Source organism: Juglans regia, unplaced genomic scaffold, assembly GCF_001411555.2.
Source record: "Juglans regia cultivar Chandler unplaced genomic scaffold, Walnut 2.0 Scaffold_659, whole genome shotgun sequence".
Lineage (NCBI taxonomy): Eukaryota > Viridiplantae > Streptophyta > Magnoliopsida > Fagales > Juglandaceae > Juglans > Juglans regia.
Window position 1 is genome coordinate 36741 of NW_023361449.1, and position 23769 is coordinate 60509.

The following is a 23769-nucleotide window of genomic DNA, read 5'->3' on the forward strand; positions in this document are numbered from 1 at the left end:
ACCAGAAAGTGCCCCAGCTTTAGAGAACTATACTCCATGAATTCTCACCAGCCCTTCTTTAACCAAACCTCACCAACACTGACTCAGTCTCAAATGTGCTTCCAAGTATAGAAGTGTCAAGTTGTATCACGGATAAGTCCAGGATCGTATTCAACAGGGACAAATGATTTTCAAAGTATTTGTAAGGGCTTATTGTAAGAACATGGTGATGTAAAATGCTATGTAAAGTTCTTTTTAGATTTTGATGTTTATTAAAACAATTTGGAAAGATAAAAAGTAATTTATAAACAGTAAGGGATTTGCTGCCAATGGAATGTTTGGTGGAGCCTGGAGGATCTTGGATCCATGACTTTGCTATAAAAATATGAATTAAATCATGCACAATTGGATTTCTAAAAATGAAATGGTTCCAAAGATGTTATAAAAGTATTTTTGTTTTATCCGGACACAACAAAGTTACTAATCAGTAGCTAAAATTGACAAGCTCACAGAATCAATTTGACAAACACTTGGGTTACAGTTTAAGACATCCTTTGTTTCCACCATTTGCAAGGTTTTCTAGGCATTATTCTCCTCTTACTAACCCAATCAAGGTATTAATAAAATGGAATGTGAAAAATGTAAGTTCAAAGTAAATACGCTAGTACCTAAAACAAAATATCCTTCACTAAGCATCCACTGAAATCACTACAACACGCAGTTGATAATCCTTGATTAATTCGAGGTTCTGATGTGCTGTGTGTCTACAACAGAGGAGGAACAAGAGCAAGTGATTTCATCAAACTTCCCTTTCTAGAATTCAAATTCAAGCAAAGTAAGGCATGCAATCAAAGCTACAGAAAATCCAGCAAGCAATGAAGATCAATAGAAATTTTTACCGCAACCCAAGCTATGGACCTAGCCTAAGTTTACCATCATCAACATCAAAACTCAACAAAAATGAAACCCTAAAAATTCTTAAAAGTTTCCGGAATACAAGAGCAGAAAAATAAAACCGAATCTTCACCCCTCTCCAATTCCAACTCTCTTTCCTATTTATCATACCTTCCATGGTCATCTTCTCTCAGGATTGTTTCTCGAGAAGAGTGCCTTCATTTCTCTGGGAGAAAGTGTGAGGTTTCAGTGCCTTGGGGTTTTCACTCAAAGGTTTTACGTCTCACTTGATGTGAGTTTCGTGTTTTGGTTTGCTGTTTTTCTGTTGGTATCTTCTTAAGGCTTACGGATCACCTCATGTGAGTGTCGTGGTTGGTTTTGTTATTGGTATCTTCATAATGGAGGTAGAAGACTTGGCAACACAATGGGAGAGGCTTCATCTCTCAAAAGAAGAAAGTTCCTTTTTCCATGCAAATCTAGAACAATACATCGAGGAAGCTGCACGGGGCAAATACTGTCTGGTTGGCAAGGCCCTATCCGAGAAGAGTGTCAACAGTGAGGGTTTTAGGGTCACAATGTCTTAGATATGGAAGTTGGATGGGTGGGTTATTTTCAAGCAGTTGGGAGAGCAATGTTTTCTAATTGAATTCCAAAAGCTGGTAGATAAAGAGAGAATACTAAGTGGACGTCCATGGTTCTTTGATAGACACCTTCTTTTTTTTTTTTTTTTAAAATAAACTATTTCATTCATCATAGAAGTTGCTTGATACAAGGGGGACAGTCCTCAATCATTATGCAATCCTCTTGGCAGCTAAGAGCAAACTTTGCCAAGTGATGTGCAATTACATTAACTTCCCTATGGACATGTAGAATAGACCAAGAGAGGAACTTAGAAAGCAAAATCTTAATATCTCTAATAACAAGGCCAGAGTCACTCCAACTATCTTCCTTGTTTTGGATTGCCTTCACCACCAGCAAGGAGTCACCTTCGAGAATTACATGCTGAAAACCCAGGTCTGCACAGAAGGAAGAGGCTCTTCGAGCTGCTATGGCTTCACCAAGAAGTGGATCCGGGAACAGGTCCATCGAAGAGCATAAGGATGCCATGATAGCTCCTTCTGAGTTCCTAACAATTACACCAATCCCCACCCTTGAATTGGCCTTATCAATGGCAGCATCCCAGTTGGCTTTGATAGACACCTTCTGACAATGATGGAAGTGGACGAAACAATATCTATCCATGCATTACAATTTCGCTTTGAACCCTTTTGGGTGCAGCTGCATAACCTTCCATTAGCCACCATGACAGAAGATTTTGGTCAGCAATTTGCAGGATCAATTGGTCATGTTATCAGAGTTGAAGCTGAGGCTGATGGACGTGCTTGGGGGAGGTGTCTCAGAGTAAGGGTAGCGGTGGATCTCCATAAACCTTTGTTGAGAGGAAAATGGCTGAAGCTAGGTGAAAAACAGCATTGGATTTCCTTTAAATATGAACTTTTACAAAGTTTTTGTTTCAAGTGTGAGGTGCTATCTCACAAAGGAAGAAACTGTTCAAGGTTAAGAGCTGAGCAACAAGGAGATGAACAGGCCTCGTATCAGTTTGGCCCCTGGTTACGAGGGCAACCCAGGAACACAAACATTTTTGACAGGCGCAGGTATGGTGGTGGCGGAGGTGGAAACCACTGTAGTGGTGAACAGAAAGGAGATAGTGGTAATATTCAAGAAGACTCAAAGTACAATGGTAACGCTTGCAGAGAGGAAATAATAGTGGGAAAGCAGGATATGTCTTCAGCAGAAAATGAGGAAAAAAGAAAGCAAAGGCTCCAATCTCAACCACCAACAAAAGAGACTATAGTAGGCGAGGATCCTTTTCAGGGTGGTTATCTTGGGAACCAGAATAAAGATCAGATAGGACAGGCAGGGTGGATCCCAGAAGTCAAGCAGTCAACAAATGTGCACGAGGTGCTTAATTTCGAGGGAGCCACTGAAGCTACTGATATGCAAGGAATCCTAAAGAGCATGGGACATGGGTCTGAATTACCAAAAGAGGCTTCCACGTGCAGAGTAGAAAATTGGTCCCCTACTTATGATCCTGAAAAGTGGGAAGTCCTACAAAGGAGTGAGGTGGATACTACTAGAAGGCCTGCTGTTACTAGGCAGGTATCCGGGAAAAGTGTGGGGATAGGCAGGTTGGATAGTATAGATGATCATGTGAACCCTAGTAGGGTTGACTTGGTAAGCACTGTCAGAAGGTGGAAAAGGAAAGCCCGTGAAAGAACCATCCATGAGGAAGGCAATGGTGGTGCCCCCCTGACTGAAACCTCTAATAGGTCCACCAAGGTGTTTTACCAGAAAGGATGCAAGAGAAGGAACACACATAGTAATTCTATTTCAAAAAAATTTAAAGGAGATGAGGATAAGAATGAAACATTGCTTGCTCAAGCAGAGGCTGGTCTCCAACCCTGCCATAACTAATGAGTATCTTGGTGTGGAACTGCCGAGGGCTTGGGAACCCTTGGTCAGTTAGTGTCCTTAGAAATCTAGCTAAGGAAAAGTGTCCCTTTTTAGTTTTCCTAGTGGAAACTAAAAGTAGAAAAAAAAGGATGGAAGTGATCAGGTGTAATTTAAAGATGGATGGGTGCTTTGCAGTGGACTGTGTGGGATTAAGTAGTGGTATTGCACTCTTATGGAAAGAAACATGGGATGTCAAAGTGATTAACTATACTAGATGGCATATCAGTGCACTAATCCAAGAAGATGACAGTGGACCAACTTGGCAGTTTACTGGCTTTTATGGCCATCCAGAGACTGGAAAAAGAAGTGGGAGTTGGCAACTTTTGAAGATGCTTAAACCTTCCAGCCCCATGGCCTGGTTTTGCTCGGGAGATTTCAATGAGATCCTGCACCAAAAGGAGAAAATGGGAGGAGCAAGCAGATCCTATAAACAAATTGAGGAGTTTAGGCAAGCAATAGACTATTGTGGCCTTAATGACATTCACTCTCAGGGACTAAGCTTTTTCCAGTCGTTGCACCGTCCAGAACTCAAGCTACCCCCCCGCCATACGAAATCGACGCAACCCATGCATGTACGAAGCCCTCACCATGCACTGCCGTGCCACCCCAACACCTCCACATAGTTGCCGCCCGATTCATCCACCACACATAAACCTCTGCCCAAACCTCACCGCCATAGTCAGCCGTGAACCCACATCGGAGAACACCACCCACAAACACCCTTGTTTTTACTCCCCGAAACAGAGTAAGTTTTTGCTCAAGTTGTCCATCGAGCCCCCCTCCTTTGGCCTCTCACTGGGTGTTACACCTCGTTGTTGCCTCCAATCTCCACTGTCTAGACCTCATAGAAACCACCGCCAAGGACTTTCCGACACCCCTAGTCCGTCACTCCTTACGGTAAGCTTCATCTCTTTCCCTCAAGTATTGCTCTCTCTCTCACCGTGTTTCTCTCTCCGTCCAGTGCACAACCACCGAGTTCACCACCTTCCACTATAACCAACATCTCCGCTGCACACCTGCTCTCCAGTCGTGTCGCCACTACCTACCCAGTCCAGCCGTCGCATGCTGCCGCATGATTTCTCCTTGAGAAAGCCCATGCCATGCAAAGTTTATTTTTTTTACGCAAGTTATATTTGTTTTCAAAGAATTAAATGAAATTACATTAGTACCCTTTACGACATGTTGTATTAATGTGCTTTTAAACTTTTATTATGTAATAGTACACTCTCATTTAATTATGATTACAGAAAATCACTTAAATATTTTAACATGTTATTAAGTAAAGATTTATTTTAAGAGTAAACAATATTGGTGTAATGTTATTTTTACACTTTAGATATCATTTAGTCTATTAAAAAATAGTTATGGTTTATTTTAAAATATTTTGGTACAATTATATGATCTAGTATCAAATTTTGTAGTTTGAATACTCTAGTAAATAAGTTAGGATTTAATGATTTTTAGTCGAAGTTATTAAATGGACGGATGAATTTAGAAAGTAATGGTATTTTAGAGTTAAGAGAAATTTTAGGTTTTGAGGAATTAAAATAAGTTATTTTAGAAACTTAGGCTTAAATATCGAAATACATGATTGATGGAAAATTTACGAGAATTACGTGATTATTTTATAGGTGACGATTGATTTTTGTTCAGTACTGCTGTGGAGAAATTCTGATAAGCTAAGAAGTTCAGGCAAGCGGGGTTCTTATGCTAGACTTTGCATAAAAATAAAATGGGCTAAGGTTGATTTTTGAAAAATATGCATGTTTTGATATGAAAGGAAATTTGAACTACTTTAGTTATTTGTTCTGCATCACTCATGAGATTCTGTTTAAGAATAAAGTATTTTCTGGCATGAATGGTGTAGACGTGAGCTTATTTTCTGACATTTTGTTTCTGAACTGTGCAAAAGAGAGCGAATATGAAATTTTGTGCATAAATTATACTTTTTTGATCTGATTCTGTTCTGAAGATATTCTGTACTTTGATATGATGTGATTTCAGAAAACTTTTTGAATGAAATTCTGAATCGGGATTTGGTTTGTGGATGGTGATCTATTTGACCTACCACGGGTGCTAATAGTGGCTTCTGTTTGGGTTGGTACAACCTGTTCTGTTTCTGGTGCACCCACTTTGGAAATAAAGTGGTTTTTCTGGTGGTCTTTCTTATGTGCACACTCGGGGCTTCGAGAATAAATAAGGTGAAGATTCACATTATATTTCTGCTCAGTTAGCTACTGAGGTTTGCACAACCCTACCACGGGGGTTAAACATGGCCTCTGATGTGATATGATGTTCTGATATGATGGTGATCAGTTATGTTATGCCAAAAGACTTTGACTAAGAATATTTTGTGAAACTCTTGCTCTGATATTTTTGATAACATGTTCTGATTTTGCATTCTGAAAGGAAAAATATTTTGTTCAGCATTCTGAATTCTGATAAATGCTCATGTTTGCACACTAGTATATGTTCTCTGCTTACTGAGTTGTTGATAACTCACCACTTATCTCCAAACATTTTTTAGATGATTTTAAATAGTTCAGCTAAGGATCAAGATTATGGAACATCGGTAAGATGATTATTTAAGCATAGTGGATTACTCATAGAAGATTTCTGAGAATTGGCGGATTTTATTAAGAGATTTTGTAGTATTCTGATGACTTTATATTTTGGAGTTTGTAAATATATTGATGAATTGTGAGTTTTAAGTTACAGGGAGTAACTCTTCGATCCCTGCAGGATCGGGGCGTTACAGGTGGTATGGTATGCAACTGGTTTTCTAAGAGTAATTCACAGGACAACAGTTTAGCTTGAAAATCTTCAAAAGAAAGAGGCTTTTCTCAGGTAGCAAGGGATAGAGAGGTAACAAAAGGGTAATAAGAATGGTTCAAACCACTAACAATATAAGAAATTAAATCATCATCATCAATAGGGTGTGTTGCTAGTTGCTTAGCAGAATCAAGGTAAGCTGCACAGCTCATGGAACCTTGATTCAAGGTTTGAATCAAGTCTCTTTAAATGGTTGATGCGAGATCTGGATGGGGAAGCAAATTTATTGGCCAACACAAGCCAAGCAGGTCAGGTGGAGGTAATACCATACACAGAAGGTGTTACCTTATCAAAGAGGGTGGTATCAATCCATCCTAAAACAAATTGATCCTTTCAATTCCAGAGAATGTATTTTGGATTTAGAGTAGTAGTTTGTTTCCCATGTTCATCAGTGAGAAACTGGAAAGGGCACGTTTGAGAACCATCCATGAAGCCCATTAAGTCATGGCTCTTAAGAATCGGAATAAGTTGAGACAATTGCATAAGATAGTTAGTCTCATCCAACTTAGCCGAACCAAGCTGCCTAAGATTACAAAGGTAGAAGATGAGGCAGCCATTAAAGAAAAAAAAAAAAAGGATCGATCAGATGCATGAGTAGAGTGGCTGTGATACCATGAAAGAAATAATAAAAGTGTTATGGCCTCAATGCCAAAACTATTCCTCTGTTGTTATATTTATATATATCATGAATTGATATTGTTACAAAGTTTCTCCACAAAAGCCAACACCAATATTGTTACAAAGTTTTCATTTTTTTTCCTGAACCAAAAATGATACTGCCGAAACACAGGGCTGCAACCCGGCCAACCCGGTTCATGTCTAGGCCCGATCTGACCCGGCTCAAGAACAAATCAACCCGATATGGGCCAACCCAACCTGAGATTGGAAGCAGGTAATGGGAACCCCAATCGGAAACAACCATTGTTACAGAGTTTGATCAAATCCAAAAATCCTTACAAATCTCACTATCCCTATACAATCAGATCAAAACCTAGCATCCGCCAATACAAACAGAGCCCATTTTATCTAGAATTCATGGTCTACCTCTATTCAAAATTAATATCAATACAAACAGACCTGACCCAAACATCCATGAAAACACAAGGCAAAGAAAAGCATCAAGCTTTAGAACCTTTCGAGAAAAGAACAAATAGCACCAAAAAGAGAACCCCAATGGTAAAAACCAGGAAAACGGGAAAAAAAAACACTAAACAAATCCAGATAGAAAAACACAATGCACACCTCTTTTTCATTGTACATTGGTAAAAAATATAGGAACCCCCTGAAATGTTTCTGGCAATAGAACCTTCTGCGAAATCTCAGCCATCTCTCATTGTCTCGTTTTTGACACAAATCTATCGAAAGAAGAAAAAGAATCTTCAGGAGCGTGATCCTTGGTGGAGGAGCCAACACCACCCATGTGCAATTTCTCGAGTAGAGACTCGATGTCAACGTTGTTCTTGATGGCGATGTAGAGTCCGGTGATATGGCGACGTTCTTGATGGAGGCTAGAGTTTTTGAGCTTTTGGCTTCAGTTCCTTGTGTTGAACTTTTTCTTATACGACTTTTAAGGATATCGGTTTCAGCAGGTTCGATCCGCAAGTTACTTCAACCCCCCCCCCCTCCCTCTCTTTTTATTTTTGTCAGGTCGGGTCGCACGGACGAGCTGGGTCCTAACATTTTCTACACAGGCCTAACAACAAATACATCCAATCCAAGGAATTATTGTTGTAGAAAAAAGATTGACAAACAAAGCAAATCAATCACACGACACAAAATTAATGTGGTTCAACACGTGCCTATGTCCACAGAGCTGCAACGGATTTTATTGTAATGAGAAATCACAAAATACACTTTTGGGTGAAATCTCACTATTCAGAACACTCAAAACCTACTAAATTGTTCATTAAGTACATATTTATAGTGCCATAAGGCAAAAGTCCAAATTTTTACTTTTCTGCATTATTTGCTTGAGCAGAGTGTCAAGTGCGCCTCGAGCTAACTCTCTATCCAAGCTTCGCTCTAGCGAGTGTCGAGAAAACTTTATTCTTGGCACTTTTTCTATTTGCACGTAGTGCCAAAAATATTAGCTCAAGCCTCATTGAAAATCCGCCAAAAAAAAATAACACATCATTGTCAGGTCAGGTCAGATCGGATTGGGTAATCAAATTGGACCACCACACCAACAAAATCAAGCTCCACCAACCCAACAATTATATATTTGTACAAGAATAGTGCAAAATGCAAAACCAAGAGAGAATGCAAACTCAAAATGAAAAAATTAACATATCAATCTCTAAACTTAATATTGTTTAGATGCTCCATGAACAAGTCATTCCAAGTGTCAGTAATTCCTGGTAAGCACCAGTGCATACAATCATGATGTTTTTTCCCACCAGATGTGGATGGATGGGCATCTGCTCTAAACTCACTCGTGTGTTATGTCCAAAATATGGAAACCAGACATTTTAAGGGCTTTCTTTAGGTGGCGATTCGCAAGGCGTGCCTCCACATTTGTTCCATTATTCTTGAGAGAGAAGAGTCCTTCAACCTGAAATGTAAACCAAGATTTCAACACTTATTTAACTAGGTGTGCCTCCATATTATAAAGTTTAAATATTGTTAGATTAATGTTGTCTTGCAAAAGAGAAATACAGGAGCATGTAGAATAAACTTAATAGACTAGATAAACATAATAGAATGCAAGTTCCATGTAATCCACCTGCTCTAGCGATAAAGGTTGTAGCCGTTGACAAATACCACCTTGGTTCCAGTCACCTCCCTCAAAATGTCTAGGTGATTGTGTACGAAAGAACTTGATAGCACCAGGTCGCAAATTTTTCTTTATGAACAAGACCTATCATGAAAGCACATGCACTGTTTGAGCATCTAATTACAGAATTACACAAGATGTGCAGAGTAATATAGCATCTGATTGCATAATGGAGTCAGGACTATCTCTGTCTTGCCTACGCATAAAAGTTTAGGTCCAAAATTTGTCCCCTGTAGTGTTACCAATGGGTGGGACTTTCACACCTCTTGTTGCTACAAAAACTACTCATTGCAAGCATGTAAGGACCAGTTTCTACATCTGTGAGCCCGGACCAGTTCGCGAGAGGCCCAGCTTTTTTTTTTTCTTGTATGATTTGCGGAACGGCGTCGTTTGGGTAAGTTTTTGCTTTCACTTCTGCTTCCTCCCGTTTCTTTCTCCCTCTTTCTCTCTTTCAGTTTCTGGTTTCCCTCGTCCAGACCTCTCTCTCTCTCCCACGTCTCTTTCTTTTCTTTTCGGTTTCATTTTTTTTTCTTGTTGCTGCGTTAGTCTGTGGGTTCCGATTCTCTGCCCAAGTTTCCTCAAGTTCGGTTTCTTTCTTGCGCAGCACTGGTTTCGGTTACCGTTTCCTGCATTCCTCTGTTTTCTCTCCATTGTGCATTTCGGTTTTCCTCTGCAACACACGGGCATCACTTCGCATTCCCTTTATTTTCGACTGGTAAGAGTTTCATCATCATTCCTTTGGTTTTCGAATTCCCTTGCTGTAGTGTGCAGTTTCTGCTTTTGGTATTTATTTTTTTGATGTTTCTCATCTATATAGTTTTTGGTTGCCGTGAGTTTGAGTTGCATTTTCGTCGGTTCTTGGGTCTCCGTGGCTTGTGATTCCTAATTATTGGACTTTCGGTTTTCAGTTTCTCGTGTAATCAGTGAAGCTAATTCCGGAGAATCTATTCTTTTCTTTCATTGGTAAGCCATGCTCGGTCTCGGTCTTACGCGCACGCACACACACTTCACCTCAAGTCTGTTTATTTCACTTCAATGAAATATTTTGGAAGTGAAGTTGTGAGTTCTCAAGCACTTTTTGTGAATAAACAAACACTTTGTTTTGGAATGGTCTTGGAATTGTGAATTATTTTGGGTTGGTCGAGCAGTAAATCGAGTAATGCTTGGGATTGTTTGGGGGCTGTTTTTGTGCTATATGGGTTTCTATTTGACTGTTTGAAGTGGAGATTAATAGTTGGAGCTGCATTGTGGTTGAGTTGTGATGATTGCTTGGAGTTAGGGGCCTTTGAGGTGGGGTTGATATTTTGGTTATTTGTGTTTGACGTGGATTTTGGTGGGTGTTTTGGTAATTGTTAAAATTAGAATATGGTATTTTTGGGTTGAAATGCGGGCTGTCCAAATTACTATTAGTAGTCTTAGTGAGTTGTTTTTGCTATACTATGGGTTGAGATTATGAGTGTTAATTATTAGATGGACGTTATGTCAATTATCGTTTAATACTCAGCGTATCTATATTATTTTTATGAATAGGTGACGAGATTGATAGAGATCATTTTCAAGGCTTAGATAATACGCTGCAGGAGTCAGGTAAGCGGGTTTCCTATGCTGGTTTTTTATACAAGTTAATAAGACTGTGGTTGATTTTATGAAAACTTGCATAATTTGTGTTGTTTTGGGAACTTGTGAAAACAAAGATCAACCTCGGTCTCTTATCTGCATTATTCATGAAATCTGTGTGAAAAAGGAAAATATATTCTGACATGCATTGTGTAGACATGAGCTAAATTCTGTCATGTGATTTCTGAAATCTGGAAAAGAGCGATATTGAGAATATGAAAAGTTGTGCATTTATTTGTTCTGACTTTTGTGTTCAGCGTGTGCAAACTGTTCTATTTTGGTACTCTGTATTATTTTGATATAACATGTGAAAACCTTTGGCATGGTGTACTGGTTTTCGTATCTGACTCTGTCTCTGCTTTGCTCTGCTCTGCTCTGTTATGCTCTGCTCTGTTTGGGTTGGTACCAACTTCTCTGTCTCTGAGTGCACCCACTTTGGAAACAAAGTGGTTTTATTGTGGTCTTTCCTGTGTGCACACTCGGGGCTCCGAGAAGAATAAAGGAAAGATTTCACCTCTGTCTCTGCCTGGTTTGGCCACCGGGGTTAGCACAACCCTACCACAGGGGTGAAACATGGTCTCTGCTCTGTTTGATGCTCTGTTTTGATCTGATGATGATACTCAGTTTATGTTATGCCAAAGTACCATGGGTTTTACTTGTTTTAAAACCATCGCTCTGTTATTTTGAAAATATGTTCTGTTCTGCATGATAACTCTGGAAAATATTTTATTCTGCATACTCTACTTTATAAATGCTCATGTTTGCATGCTAGCATATGATTTCTGCTTACTGAGTTGTGATAACTCACCCCCTATCATGATAATATTTTTCAGATGATGTGAAGAGTCCAAATGAGGGCCTGGATTAGATTTGGTGAACATGGTTAAGCTGAGGAGATGTAGTTGGAATAAGGACTCTTGATGTTCTTAGTTTTTAATGCCTTTGAGTTTTAATTATATGTTTGGGTTTAGTAGGACCTATGGTGTTTTCAGTTTGGTATGTTACTATTACGGGAGGTTATGGACCCCTTTGATTTATTATTATTGCATTAAAGTTTGTGTGGAGTTTGTAATGAGATTATTGAGAAGATTTTAGATTGATTTCATTTATAAAGTTTTTGGAGAATTTTTCTTTGGATGTGTTGGGAGACATGTTTTTGAGTGACAAGTAGTAATTCTCCAAGCCACCCGGGTTTGGGGTGTTACATTTGGTATCAGAGCCAGGTTTGAATTCTGTATACTATAAACCTTGGAGGTTTAGATTTCTGTGGGTTCATAGGAGGTAAAGATTTTAGAGTATAGATAGTGATTAAGAAGTCATTTTCAGATTTATTATGATAGTAAAGCGAACTATAGGATTGAATATTGTTGATGTGGAAAGTCTTAGAATTCGCAGGCTTTAGGAATAGCCATAAGGTGTGGTATTTCAGAGGTCTATGAACTAAGTTCATGTTGATTAAGGTTTAGTTTAATGACGGAGCCTTCTTAAGTAGTTAAATGGGTTTAAGTAATAGTTTTTGGAAATTGACTATTACTACGGTTATATGTACTTTTCTATTCTCCGTTATGAGTATTCTTATAGTTTTGAATTATAATATATACGTTTTGTTTTTACAAATACCACTAAATTTTCTATGTTCTTATAAACTCTATTTTTGAAGCGTTGATTAAAAATTCAAGTTATTTTGTCAGGATGCCACCTCGTCGTAGAGAACGAAGCATGTCGGATCTGAATGCGAACGAGAACGAAAGGGAAGCAAACCCGAGTGCTTCCGACGTTTTACGAGCAGCTGCACATCAATTAATTGATGACCTTGTGCAGAATCCCGCGGGTCGCCAGCGTAATTTCAATGAAGGGGGTTGTACTGTTGAGCAATTCAATCGAATGCACCCTCCTTTATTTGATGGGAGAGGCGATCCAACTTTGGCGGAGGATTGGATTCAGGACATTGAGGAGATTTTGCGAGTCCTAACCTGTACTGAGGAGCAAAAGGTGGCATACGCCACATTCAAGCTTACTGGGGAAGCGAAGAGGTGGTGGATCTCTGAAAGGACCATCAGAGAAGCAGAGGGGACAGAGATAATCAGTTGGCTGCACTTCAAGCAGATATTTTTAGAGCGCTTCTTCCCTAGCTCTTTCCGTGAGGACAAGGCTATGGAATTTGCCACCTTGGTTCAGGGAACTATGACGGTACATCAGTATGCTGCTAGGTTTACTGAGTTATCCCGTTTTGCCACTTATTTGATTCCCGATGAGGAAAAGAAGGCACGCAAATTTGAGCAAGGACTGAATGAGAAACTGTATGTGCGTGTGGTGGGTTTCCAGATTCGGAACTTCTCAGAGTTGGTGAACAAAGCAACAGTTTTTGAAAGAACTCTTCAAAGAAGTGCTGCGTTGCATGAACAGAGGAAAAGGACTACTCCTACTGGGTACCAGTCTGGCATGGACCAGGGACCATGGAAAAGGAGGAGTGAAGGTAGTAGTTCAGGAAAAAGGCCGGTTCAGAGTAATCAACAGCTCTACCAGTGTAGGACATGCAATCAAGTGCACTCCGGAGAGTGCAGAAAAGGGGCGGGATTGTGTTTTCATTGTGGCAAATCAGGACACTACATCAGGGATTGCCCAATGCAAAATAGGAGCAACCAGACATTCATACCGCCATCTCAAAGGAATGAAGTATCAGCCCAGGGCAGCAATCAACATCCTATTGCGCCTGCTTGAGTTTTTGCACTGACACCTGGAGAGGTTGAGGGTAGGAATGACGTGATCACTGGTACGACTCTTTTGTTTTGCTTTAAGGATTTATAATTTCTATTATTTTCTTTTCATTGATTGGTTCTGGTTAAGACTTTGAATATTCTTGGTTCATGGATGAGTTTGAATGTGATCACAGGTACTCTTTCTTTGTTTTCTAACAATGCTATTGTGTTATTTGACTCGGGAGCGACACATTCTTTTGTTTCCACGGCGTACTCTAAATTTTGCACTTTAGATGCTGAAAGGTTGAGGAACAAGTTAGTGGTGGAATTCTGTAGTCTGTAGTGAGATGTTACCTGGATGCCCTCTTTCTATAGAGGGAAGACTGATGCCAGCAGATTTAATAGTTTTCCACATGGTTGGGTTTGATGTGATTTTGGGTATGGATTGGCTGGCTTCCTACCACGCCAGTATTGATTGTGCTAAAAAGGAAGTGGTGTTCAGGCCCCCTAATGAAGGTGAATTTCGGTTCACAGGGTCGAAAGTGAGGTTGACTCCCCCCATCATTTCTGCCATTCAAGTAGGAAAACTGTTGCGTGATGGTTGTCAGGGATTCTTAGCCTGTGTGGTTGAAGCACCAACAGAAGAGTTGAAGTTGGAACAGATACTTATTGTGAGAGATTATCCAGAGGTCTTCCCTGAAGATTTATCGGGACTTCCACCCGAGCGAGAGGTAGAGTTTGCTATTGACTTAATTCCAGGCACGGCACCCCTTTCGAAAGCACCTTATCGCATGGCGCCGTCTGAATTAGCGGAACTCAAAGAGCAGTTGCAAGATTTGTTAGACAAGGGTTTCATTAGGCCCAGTGTTTCACCTTGGGGAGCTCCAGTTCTTTTTGTGAAGAAGAAGGATGGATCGATGAGAATGTGTATCGATTATAGGGAACTTAATCGGGTGACCATAAAGAATAAGTACCCGCTACCCCGTATAGAAGATTTGTTTGATCAGCTTCAGGGTGCTCAAGTATTTTCGAAGATTGATCTTCGATCGGGTTACCAGTTGAAGATCAGAGCTGAAGACGTGGCTAAGACGGCGTTCAGGACCCGTTATGGCCATTATGAGTTTTTGGTCATGCCTTTTGGCTTGACTAACGCCCCAGCAGTATTTATGGACTTGATGAACAGGGTGTTCCATGAGTTTTTGGATAAGTTTGTGGTTGTCTTTATTGATGATATACTGATTTACTCCAAAAGCGAGACCGAGCATGAAGAACATTTGAAGTTGGTACTTGGGACACTCAGAGACAAGCAGCTGTTTGCTAAGTTGAAGAAGTGTGAATTTTGGCTTGATTCAATCACGTTTCTGGGGCATGTAGTTTCGAAGGATGGTATTTCAGTAGACCCAGGAAAAGTGGAAGCAGTGGTTAATTGGTCGGCACCGAAGAATATTCATGAGGTTAGAAGCTTCTTGGGATTGGCGGGGTATTACCGTCAATTCATTGATGGGTTTTCCAAGATAGCAGTTCCTCTCACTGCACTCACTAGGAAAAATAATAAGTTTGAATGGACAGCAAAGTGTGAAGAAAGCTTCCAAGAGTTGAAACAGAGATTAGTGACAGCTCTAGTGTTAACAGTTCCCACAGCTAGAGGCGGATTTGTTGTTTATAGCGATGCTTCTAGGCTTGGTTTGGGGTGTGTACTAATGCAACATGGGAAGGTTATAGCTTATGCTTCATGCCAATTGAAAGTGTATGAACAAAATTATCCCACTCATGATCTAGAACTCGCGGCAGTTATTTTTGCACTTAAGCTTTGGAGACATTACTTGTATGGGGAAAAGTGTGAAATTTATACGGATCACAAGAGTTTGAAGTATTTCTTTACCCAAAAAGAATTAAATATGAGGCAAAGGAGATGGCTTGAGTTGATCAAGGATTATGATTGCACCATTAATTATCACCCAGGCAAAGCTAATGTTGTAGCCGACGCTCTAGTAGGAAGTCAGTGGGATCGACAGTTGCAACTATTACCACTCAGCATAGGTTGTTGATGGATTTAGAAAGAGCCGGTATTGAAGTCCTTTCTAGTGATACAAATGCTGTTATGGCCAGTTTAGTGGTTCAACCTGCTTTGATAGATAGAATCAAAGCTGCTCAGAAAGTGGACTCAGAGTTGGTGAAGCTATTGGAAGGGATTGGAAACGGGGACAAACCTGATTTTTGTGTTTCCAAGGATGGAGTTTTGAGGTTTAGGGGTAGAGTATGCGTACCTGCTGATGATGAACTAAAAAGGTTAATTCTTGAAGAGGCACACCGTTCTTTGTACACTGTTCACCCAGGGAGTACCAAGATGTATCGGGATTTGAGAGAGTCCTTTTGGTGGAATGGCATGAAAAGAGAAATTGCTAAATTTGTAGAGCAATGCCTGACTTGCCAACAAGTGAAGGCGGAACATCAGAGACCTGTAGGATTATTACAGCCACTTCAGATTCCAGAGTGGAAATGGGAACATATCTCCATGGATTTCGTGACAGGTCTACCAAGGACCGTAAGCGGGGAAGATGCTATAGGGGTGATCGTGGATCGCTTAAAGAAGACCACCCGTTTTGTGCCCATTAAAGTTTCTTATAAACTAGAGAAATTAGTGGAACTGTATGTACGGGAGATAGTGAGGTTGCATGGAGTACCGGTATCCATTGTGTCGGATAGAGATCCTCGTTTTACCTCTAAGTTCTGGCGAAGCTTACAAGAGGCAATGGGTACTCAGTTAAGTTTCAGTACTGCTTTTCACCCTCAGACAGATGGACAATCAGAAAGAACTATTCAGATTTTAGAAGACATGTTGAGGGCATGCTTGATGGATTTCAAGGGATCTTGGATGCAACATTTACCATTGGTTGAGTTTGCATATAATAATAGTTTCCAGGCTAGCATTGGGATGGCACCTTACGAGGTTTTGTATGGCAGGAGATGTAGGTCTCCATTGTATTGGGATGAAGTAGGTGAAAGAAAACTTCTTGGGCCAGAGATTATTCAGCAGACCACAGAAAAGATAGATACCATTCGGGCTAGAATGAAAGCTGCTCAAAGCCGACAGAAGAGTTATGCAGATAAACGCCGCCGTCAGTTAGAATTTGAGATTGGAGATAAGGTATTTTTGAAGATTTCACCAATGAAAGGAGTTATGAGATTCAGAAAGAAGGGTAAGTTGAGCCCTAAATACATTGGACCGTTTGAGATTCTTGATCGGATTGGACCGGTAGCGTACAGGGTGGCTCTACCACCAGCATTCTCAGGAGTGCATAATGTGTTCCATGTGTCCATGTTGAGGAAGTATATCCATGACCCCACTCACATCATAGATCATGAACCCTTGCAGATTCAAGAGGACATGGCCTATACCGAGGAACCAATGCGGATTCTGGACAGGAAAGAGCAAGTGTTGCGGAATCGAACTATTTCCTTGGTTAAAGTATTGTGGAATAATCATGCTACCAATGAAGCATCATGGGAATTCGAGGAAGAGATGCGAGTCAAGTATCCTCACTTGTTCGAAGAGAGTTCTTATAACTTGTAGCGAATTCCGAGGACGAAATTCTTGTAAGGGGAGGAGGATGTAAGGCCCAGTTTCTACATCTGTGAGCCCGGACCAGTTCGCGAGAGGCCCAGCTTTTTTTTTTCTTGTATGATTTGCGGAACGGCGTCGTTTGGGTAAGTTTTTGCTTTCTCTTCTGCTTCCTCCCGTTTCTTTCTCCCTCTTTCTCTCTTTCAGTTTCTGGTTTCCCTCGTCCAGACCTCTCTCTCTCTCCCACGTCTCTTTCTTTTCTTTTCGGTTTCATTTTTTTTTCTTGTTGCTGCGTTAGTCTGTGGGTTCCGATTCTCTGCCCAAGTTTGCGCAAGTTCGGTTTCTTTCTTGCGCAGCACTGGTTTCGGTTACCGTTTCCTGCATTCCTCTGTTTTCTCTCCATTGTGCATTTCGGTTTTCCTCTGCAACACACGGGCATCACATTCCTTTGGTAAGAGTTTCCTCTATTTTCGACTGGTAAGAGTTTCATCTTCATTCCTTTGGTTTTCGGATTCCCTTGCTGATGTGTGCAGTTTCTGCTTTTGGTATTTATTTTTTTGATGTTTCTCATCTATACAGTTTTTGGTTGCCGTGAGTTTGAGTTGCATTTTCGTCGGTTCTTGGGTCTCCGTGGCTTGTGATTCCTAATTATTGGACTTTCGGTTTTCAGTTTCTCGTGTAATCAGTGAAGCTAATTCCGGAGAATCTATTCTTTTCTTTCACTGGTAAGCCATGCTCGGTCTCGGTCTTACGCGCACGCGCACACACTCCACCTCAAGTCAATTTATTTCACTTCAATGAAATATTTTGGAAGTGTAGTTGTGAGTTCTCAAGCACTTTTTGTGAATAAACAAACACTTTGTTTTGGAATGGTCTTGGAATTGTGAATTATTTTGGGTTGGTCGAGCAGTAAATTGAGTAATGCTTGGGATTGTTTGGGGGCTGTTTTTGTGCTATATGGGTTTCTATTTGACCGTTTGAAGTGGAGATTAATAGTTGGAGCTGCATTGTGGTTGAGTTGTGATGATTGCTTGGAGTTAAGGGCCTTTGAGGTGGGGTTGATATTTTGGTTATTTGTGTTTGACGTGGATTTTGGTGGGTGTTTTGGTAATTGTTAAAATTAGAATATGGTATTTTTGGGTTGAAATGCGGGCTGTCCAAATTACTATTAGTAGTATTAGTGAGTTGTTTTTGCTATACTATGGGTTGAGATTATGAGTGTTAATTATTAGATGGACGTTATGTCAATTATCGTTTAATACTCAGCGTATCTATATTATTTTTATGAATAGGTGACGAGATTGATAGAGATCATTTTCAAGGCTTAGATAATACGCTGCAGGAGTCAGGTAAGCGGGTTTCCTATGCTGGTTTTTTATACAAGTTAATAAGACTGTGGTTGATTTTATGAAAACTTGCATAATTTGTGTTGTGTTGGGAACTTGTGAAAACAAAGATCAACCTCGGTCTCTTATCTGCATTATTCATGAAATCTGTGTGAAAAAGGAAAATATATTCTGACATGCATTGTGTAGACATGAGCTAAATTCTGTCATGTGATTTTTGAAATCTGGAAAAGAGCGATATTGAGAATATGAAAAGTTGTGCATTTATTTGTTCTGACTTTTGTGTTCAGCGTGTGCAAACTGTTCTGATTCTATTTTGGTACTCTGTATTATTTTGATATAACATGTGAAAACCTTTGGCATGGTGTACTGGTTTTCGTATCTGACTCTGTCTTTGCTTTGCTCTGCTCTGCTCTGTTATGCTCTGCTCTGTTTGGGTTGGTACCAACTTCTCTGTCTCTGAGTGCACCCACTTTGGAAACAAAGTGGTTTTATTGTGGTCTTTCCTGTGTGCACACTCGGGGCTCCGAGAAGAATAAAGGAAAGATTTCACCTCTGTCTCTGCCTGGTTTGGCCACCGGGGTTAGCACAACCCTACCACGGGGGTGAAACATGGTCTCTGCTCTGTTTGATGCTCTGTTTTGATCTGATGATGATACTCAGTTTATGTTATGCCAAAGTACCATGGGTTTTACTTGTTTTAAAACCATCGCTCTGTTATTTTGAAAATATGTTATGTTCTGCATGATAACTCTGGAAAATATTTTATTCTGCATACTCTACTTTATAAATGCTCATGTTTGCACGCTAGCATATGATTTCTGCTTACTGAGTTGTGATAACTCACCCCCTATCATGATAATATTTTTCAAATGATGTGGAGAGTTCAAATGAGGACCTGGATTAGATTTGGTGAACATGGTTAAGCTGAGGAGATGTAGTTGGAATAAGGACTCTTGATGTTCTTAGTTTTTAATGCCTTTGAGTTTTAATTATATGTTTGGGTTTAGTAGGACCTATGGTGTTTTCAGTTTGGTATGTTACTATTACCGGGAGGTTATGGACCCCTTTGATTTATTATTATTGCATTAAAGTTTGTGTGGAGTTTGTAATGAGATTATTGAGAAGATTTTAGATTGATTTCATTTATAAAGTTTTTGGAGAATTTTTCTTTGGATGTGTTGGGAGACATGTTTTTGAGTGACAAGTAGTAATTCTCCAAGCCACCCAGGTTTGGGGTGTTACAAAGCATGCACTAGTTATATATGTGCAAGCCTGCAGAAATTATAAAGTTGAAGCATGGCGTTGGACAACCATTTTGTATAAGCCTATATCTTCTTGGCAATTACTTAAAATTAAGTAATAAAAAAATATTCAATCCTGTACCATGTGCTTTAAAACCATATCCAGGCCAACATCAGGTGGTATTGGAGGTATGACAGGGTGACTTCACAGGGTCAAACTTTGAAAGAGCCCACCACCTATTAACAAGAACCAAAAAAGGCCACATAAAGGATCAGTGATATCTTCTTGCTCTTAAAACTCTTCCCATAGTCAAAAATAACAAATATAAGGACAGAATAAATCATAAGCAGAAGAGTAAACAGCACCACTGACTGGCTCTGTCATACATGCAATGGTAAATTTCAATGGTCATATGGCCAGTAGTTATCAATTCCCTAGGATATTTGGAGGACATAAATTTACCAGTGTCCTGAGCTAAAAATTAGAATATCATGGAAGGCTGGTGCACCCGCCCACGTGCCTTCTGGAACATCAACATCAAGTGTAAAACCCTCTCTAAATCCAAGAGATTCCAACACACCACCATTAGCATTAGCTGACCACCTGCACGAAACAGGACCAGAGCAAGCCTAAATTACCCAAAACTGTAGAATATAATGTGCACAAAATCAACTAAACGACTAAGAAAAAGAAACAAACTATTATGTTCAACACCTTATAATTCATGAATACCGAGGCAATCTCATGCATGTGAGGACCCCCCAAACGAAAAAGAAATTGAAGAACTGCACGGTCTATAGCTTCAACTTAGGCATGAGAAGAAGTTAATTGAACATCCAAATTGCAACCAACTAACCAAGCATCAGTTTCATCACCCTTCTTAACCACCAATGATAAAATCTAAGCTAACCTACTCATTGTTGCCAACCACATTCCTGAATAACTATTTTTTTATTAGCATCGGATGTCCAAGAATAAAATTTTGAATAATCCTGGGGTGCATAGGCCTTTGTCAAGGAGTTGAAAATTTCCCAAAGGAATCAAAATTCCTTTTTTAGACCATTCAATAACATGCCTTTTTCTAGAAGTTGTTTATACCTCCCTATATGGGTCTGGTAATCAGCGAGCTGAAATAAAACACAATCATTTGTGCCTTCACAATAATAAAAGCTTTTATTCATGTCATTGTGAAGTACTTCATGCAATTAGAGACCTTATCTATCATAGTGAGCCAAAAGATTTGTGCGGTGATATGCGATGGTAAGATTATGGTTCAGAAAAGAAAATCCACGATCAGCACCAGCTAGCCGCCACTTCTTCACTTCACTGGAAACACGTTTCAGAGTGCAAAATAGAGAAATGAACATGTTTCTATTCAAGGAATCCCCAACAAACCCTGCACTGTTAAACTTTCTTAGGTTATACAAGTAGCATGATGACTCAATTCTTCAGGGCAACACTACAGAAATTACTGCTTAACTAAAGAGGGAGAGAGTACCGATGTTGGTGTTCTTGTACTTCTCAAGAAAGTAAACGGGATCAAACAGCGGGAAATCACAGCGCCGCCCTTCCACCGCCACTTGGTGAGTTCCCAACAATTGCATTTGTTGTTGGAGATGCAATTCCAGCCCTTGAATATCTCCTTGCACGAGCCATCATACCTTGCCAGTCTCGGCTGGTGGTCGTAGATCCATGCCCCATCCGAGTAGTCGCAGGATCCACCAAGGGCTACATTGGGGTTAGGCACTAGGCTTTATTCAAGTTGGAAGCTTTGGTGGGAGAGTATATGTTATGAATCCAACTGAGACGTCGTCGTCCTGGAGATCTGCACTGTGCCGTTTAGTATTAGTGTTAGTGAAGTGTGCGTTTTGGTTAAAGTTGTGCGTTTTGGGACTTTTAGTCTGTCATTTTGTACTGTTGTTTTTATTAGTCATTTCACCGTTACTTCCTTTTTCTGTTATGGGATATGCTGTGAGAATTGTATGGGGTATTAGGGGAGAGTAGAGAGATGGAAGGGAATTATTCTAGAGTCTTGTCTAAGTTGAATCTGTAGTTGAATTTCATGTATGGATATTGGTCCTCCCTTGAATAAGGACCTCTATCAACTAATGGTGTGGCTCTAATGCCTTTTTTTCAAACAACTTGTGCTCATCCATTTACTCTCACACGCAGCCTGCATGTTCATCCATTTGTGATCTTGCATACAACCAACTAGCAAAAAAGAAGATAATTAGCAAGGTCTTACCAAGTGGTATCTAGAGTCGATGATCTTGCCATGAAGCTGAGTAATGCAAAACTTCAAGTATGTTTTCAAAATTACCACCGTGCACTCTATGATGAATTGTATAGAGATCCTGGAGAAATGGTCCTTACAGTGAAATGTTCAAAAGAAAAAAATTTAAAAATTTTAGTTGATTATTTCTTCAGTATTTACTATGTGAAGCTCAATATCAAATATGCTTATAGGAGAAGCATCTATCCGTTGGAACAACACCAAGTGAGACACAAAGGAGTTGTTTTAGAAGATGATGTTATGTTGATAGGGACATCAATATTTGACGATGGTTATATTGTTCTTGAAGCGAAGAAAACAACAACGGATTCAACTGAAGAAACTCAAAAGTCGGTAGTGCACAAAGCGACAGATGATACCTAATTGAAGGAGGAGAACGATCCATTTCCCTCGAGTGAGGAGATGAATGTGAACTATTCTGATTGTCATTTGTTGATGACGACGATGAGAACTTCGATGGCGACAGTGACAGATCCGTATCCTACTCCAGCTTCACAACTGCCGCAGGAGACTTCTTCCGAGGGTTCCTTGCGGATGGTGACATCGCTTTTGACCATGCCTCTGACTCTCCGGGGATCTTTGTATTTGATGATCCAACGCTAGCTACTCCCAGTCTCCGTATGATTAGATCCATGCGAAGAATGAAAATGGTTACGATTTTAAGTCAAAATGGGGTTGATGACGACGCTTTTGTCTCAGATGGGCCAGTGCTCCCACTGCCGACTGAGATGGAGCCAGAGGAAGGGTTTGCTCTTCATGAATGGTGGCATCAAAATGCCATTCAGCTTGAAGAGAATGAGAAGAGGGAGAAAGAAATAGCAAATCTCATTCCTTATGCACTCCCTAACATTTCGAAGAAGAGAGGTCAGAAAGACCAGCAACACCAAATTTATGTGTTATTTCAAATAGAATTTCGTGAGAGCCCCTTAAGAAGTTCAACACAAGTTCAAAGCCTCACAAAGGACATTTTAAGATTGAAAGTTGATAATCAACAGATTCCTCTTTTAAGAGCAGAGATTGATGGCATGCACCAGGAGCTTATGCATGCTACAATTGTGCTTGATTATGAGAAGAAAGCAACAACTGAGTTGATGGGACAGAGGCAGACTGTAACGCCATGTCCCCGAAGGTCCGAGGAGTTAACTCAAATTACATGATAATCAACTCCAACATTGCTAATACTCTTCCAAAAGCTCCAAATCCAACGTAAACACTTCAAATTTAATTAACCACACATACCCGTAATACAATAACCCCAAAAATTACCAACTTCTCTGCATGTCACTTAAACTCACATTTCAACAATATAATTATAAAAAATACCAATATTCATCAAAAACTTTCTATTCTTAATCCACTATTCTTAAGTCATCTCACCCAATTCTTTATAGTCCTGATCATCAGCTGAAACATCCAAAAATCATCTGAAAATATTGGAGATAAGAGAGGGTGAGTTATCAACAACTCAGTAAGCAGAGAACATATACTAGTATGCAAACATGAGCATTTACAGATTTCAAAATGCAGAACAAAACACTTTTTATTTTCAGAATGCAGAGTCAGAACATGTTAGCAAAAATATCAGAGCGAAAGTTCACAATATTCTTATTCAAAATTCCCTTGGCACAGCATAACTGAAACATCATATCAGAACATAATTCCATGTTTAATCCCCGTGGTAGGATTGTGCAAACCCCGGCGGCCAACCGAGTAGAAACAAAATGTGAATCTTCCCCTTATCATTCTCGGAGCCTCGAGTGTGCATATAGGAAAGACCACGTAAAAAAGCACTTTGTTTCCAAAGTGGGTGATATGAACTCCACCAACAATTGTGATGAAACCCGATAACAATGATGGCTTGGAACCCCAAGATCGTATTGACAAGATTTGTTGAGCCTTGACCAGTCACCCAACTAGATGAGAACCAAGACTACGAAGGATTGAAAACGCCACACCCAGAAATCAGAATCAAGGTGATAAGTTTGGAGCTTGAACGCCACAAGATTAACTTGATA

General features: G+C 40.0%; 2 protein-coding genes and 2 pseudogenes across 2 annotated transcripts; 1 reads left to right on the forward strand and 3 right to left on the reverse strand.

The window, feature by feature from the left end:
- Positions 1-1623: 1623 nt before the first annotated feature.
- Positions 1624-2115, reverse strand: LOC109012930. The gene has a single exon (XM_018994833.1). It carries the CDS (start codon positions 2113-2115, stop codon positions 1624-1626), a length of 492 nt encoding a protein of 163 aa, XP_018850378.1.
- A 4128-nt stretch (positions 2116-6243) lies between these two features.
- LOC118346085 lies at positions 6244-6323 on the reverse strand (annotated as a pseudogene).
- A 2153-nt stretch (positions 6324-8476) lies between these two features.
- On the reverse strand, positions 8477-22388 carry LOC109012931 (annotated as a pseudogene).
- A 13-nt stretch (positions 22389-22401) lies between these two features.
- Positions 22402-22911, forward strand: LOC118346084 (protein FLX-like 3). The gene has a single exon (XM_035687088.1). The coding sequence runs from the start codon at positions 22402-22404 to the stop codon at positions 22909-22911; it is 510 nt and encodes a 169-aa protein (XP_035542981.1).
- Positions 22912-23769: the final 858 nt, after the last annotated feature.

Excerpts from the sequence above, each read along its gene's own strand:
- LOC109012930 (XM_018994833.1), bottom strand. The coding sequence starts at position 2,115 with ATGGATAGATATTGTTTCGTCCACTTCCATCATTGTCAGAAGGTGTCT.
- LOC118346084 (XM_035687088.1), top strand. The coding sequence starts at position 22,402 with ATGGTTACGATTTTAAGTCAAAATGGGGTTGATGACGACGCTTTTGTC.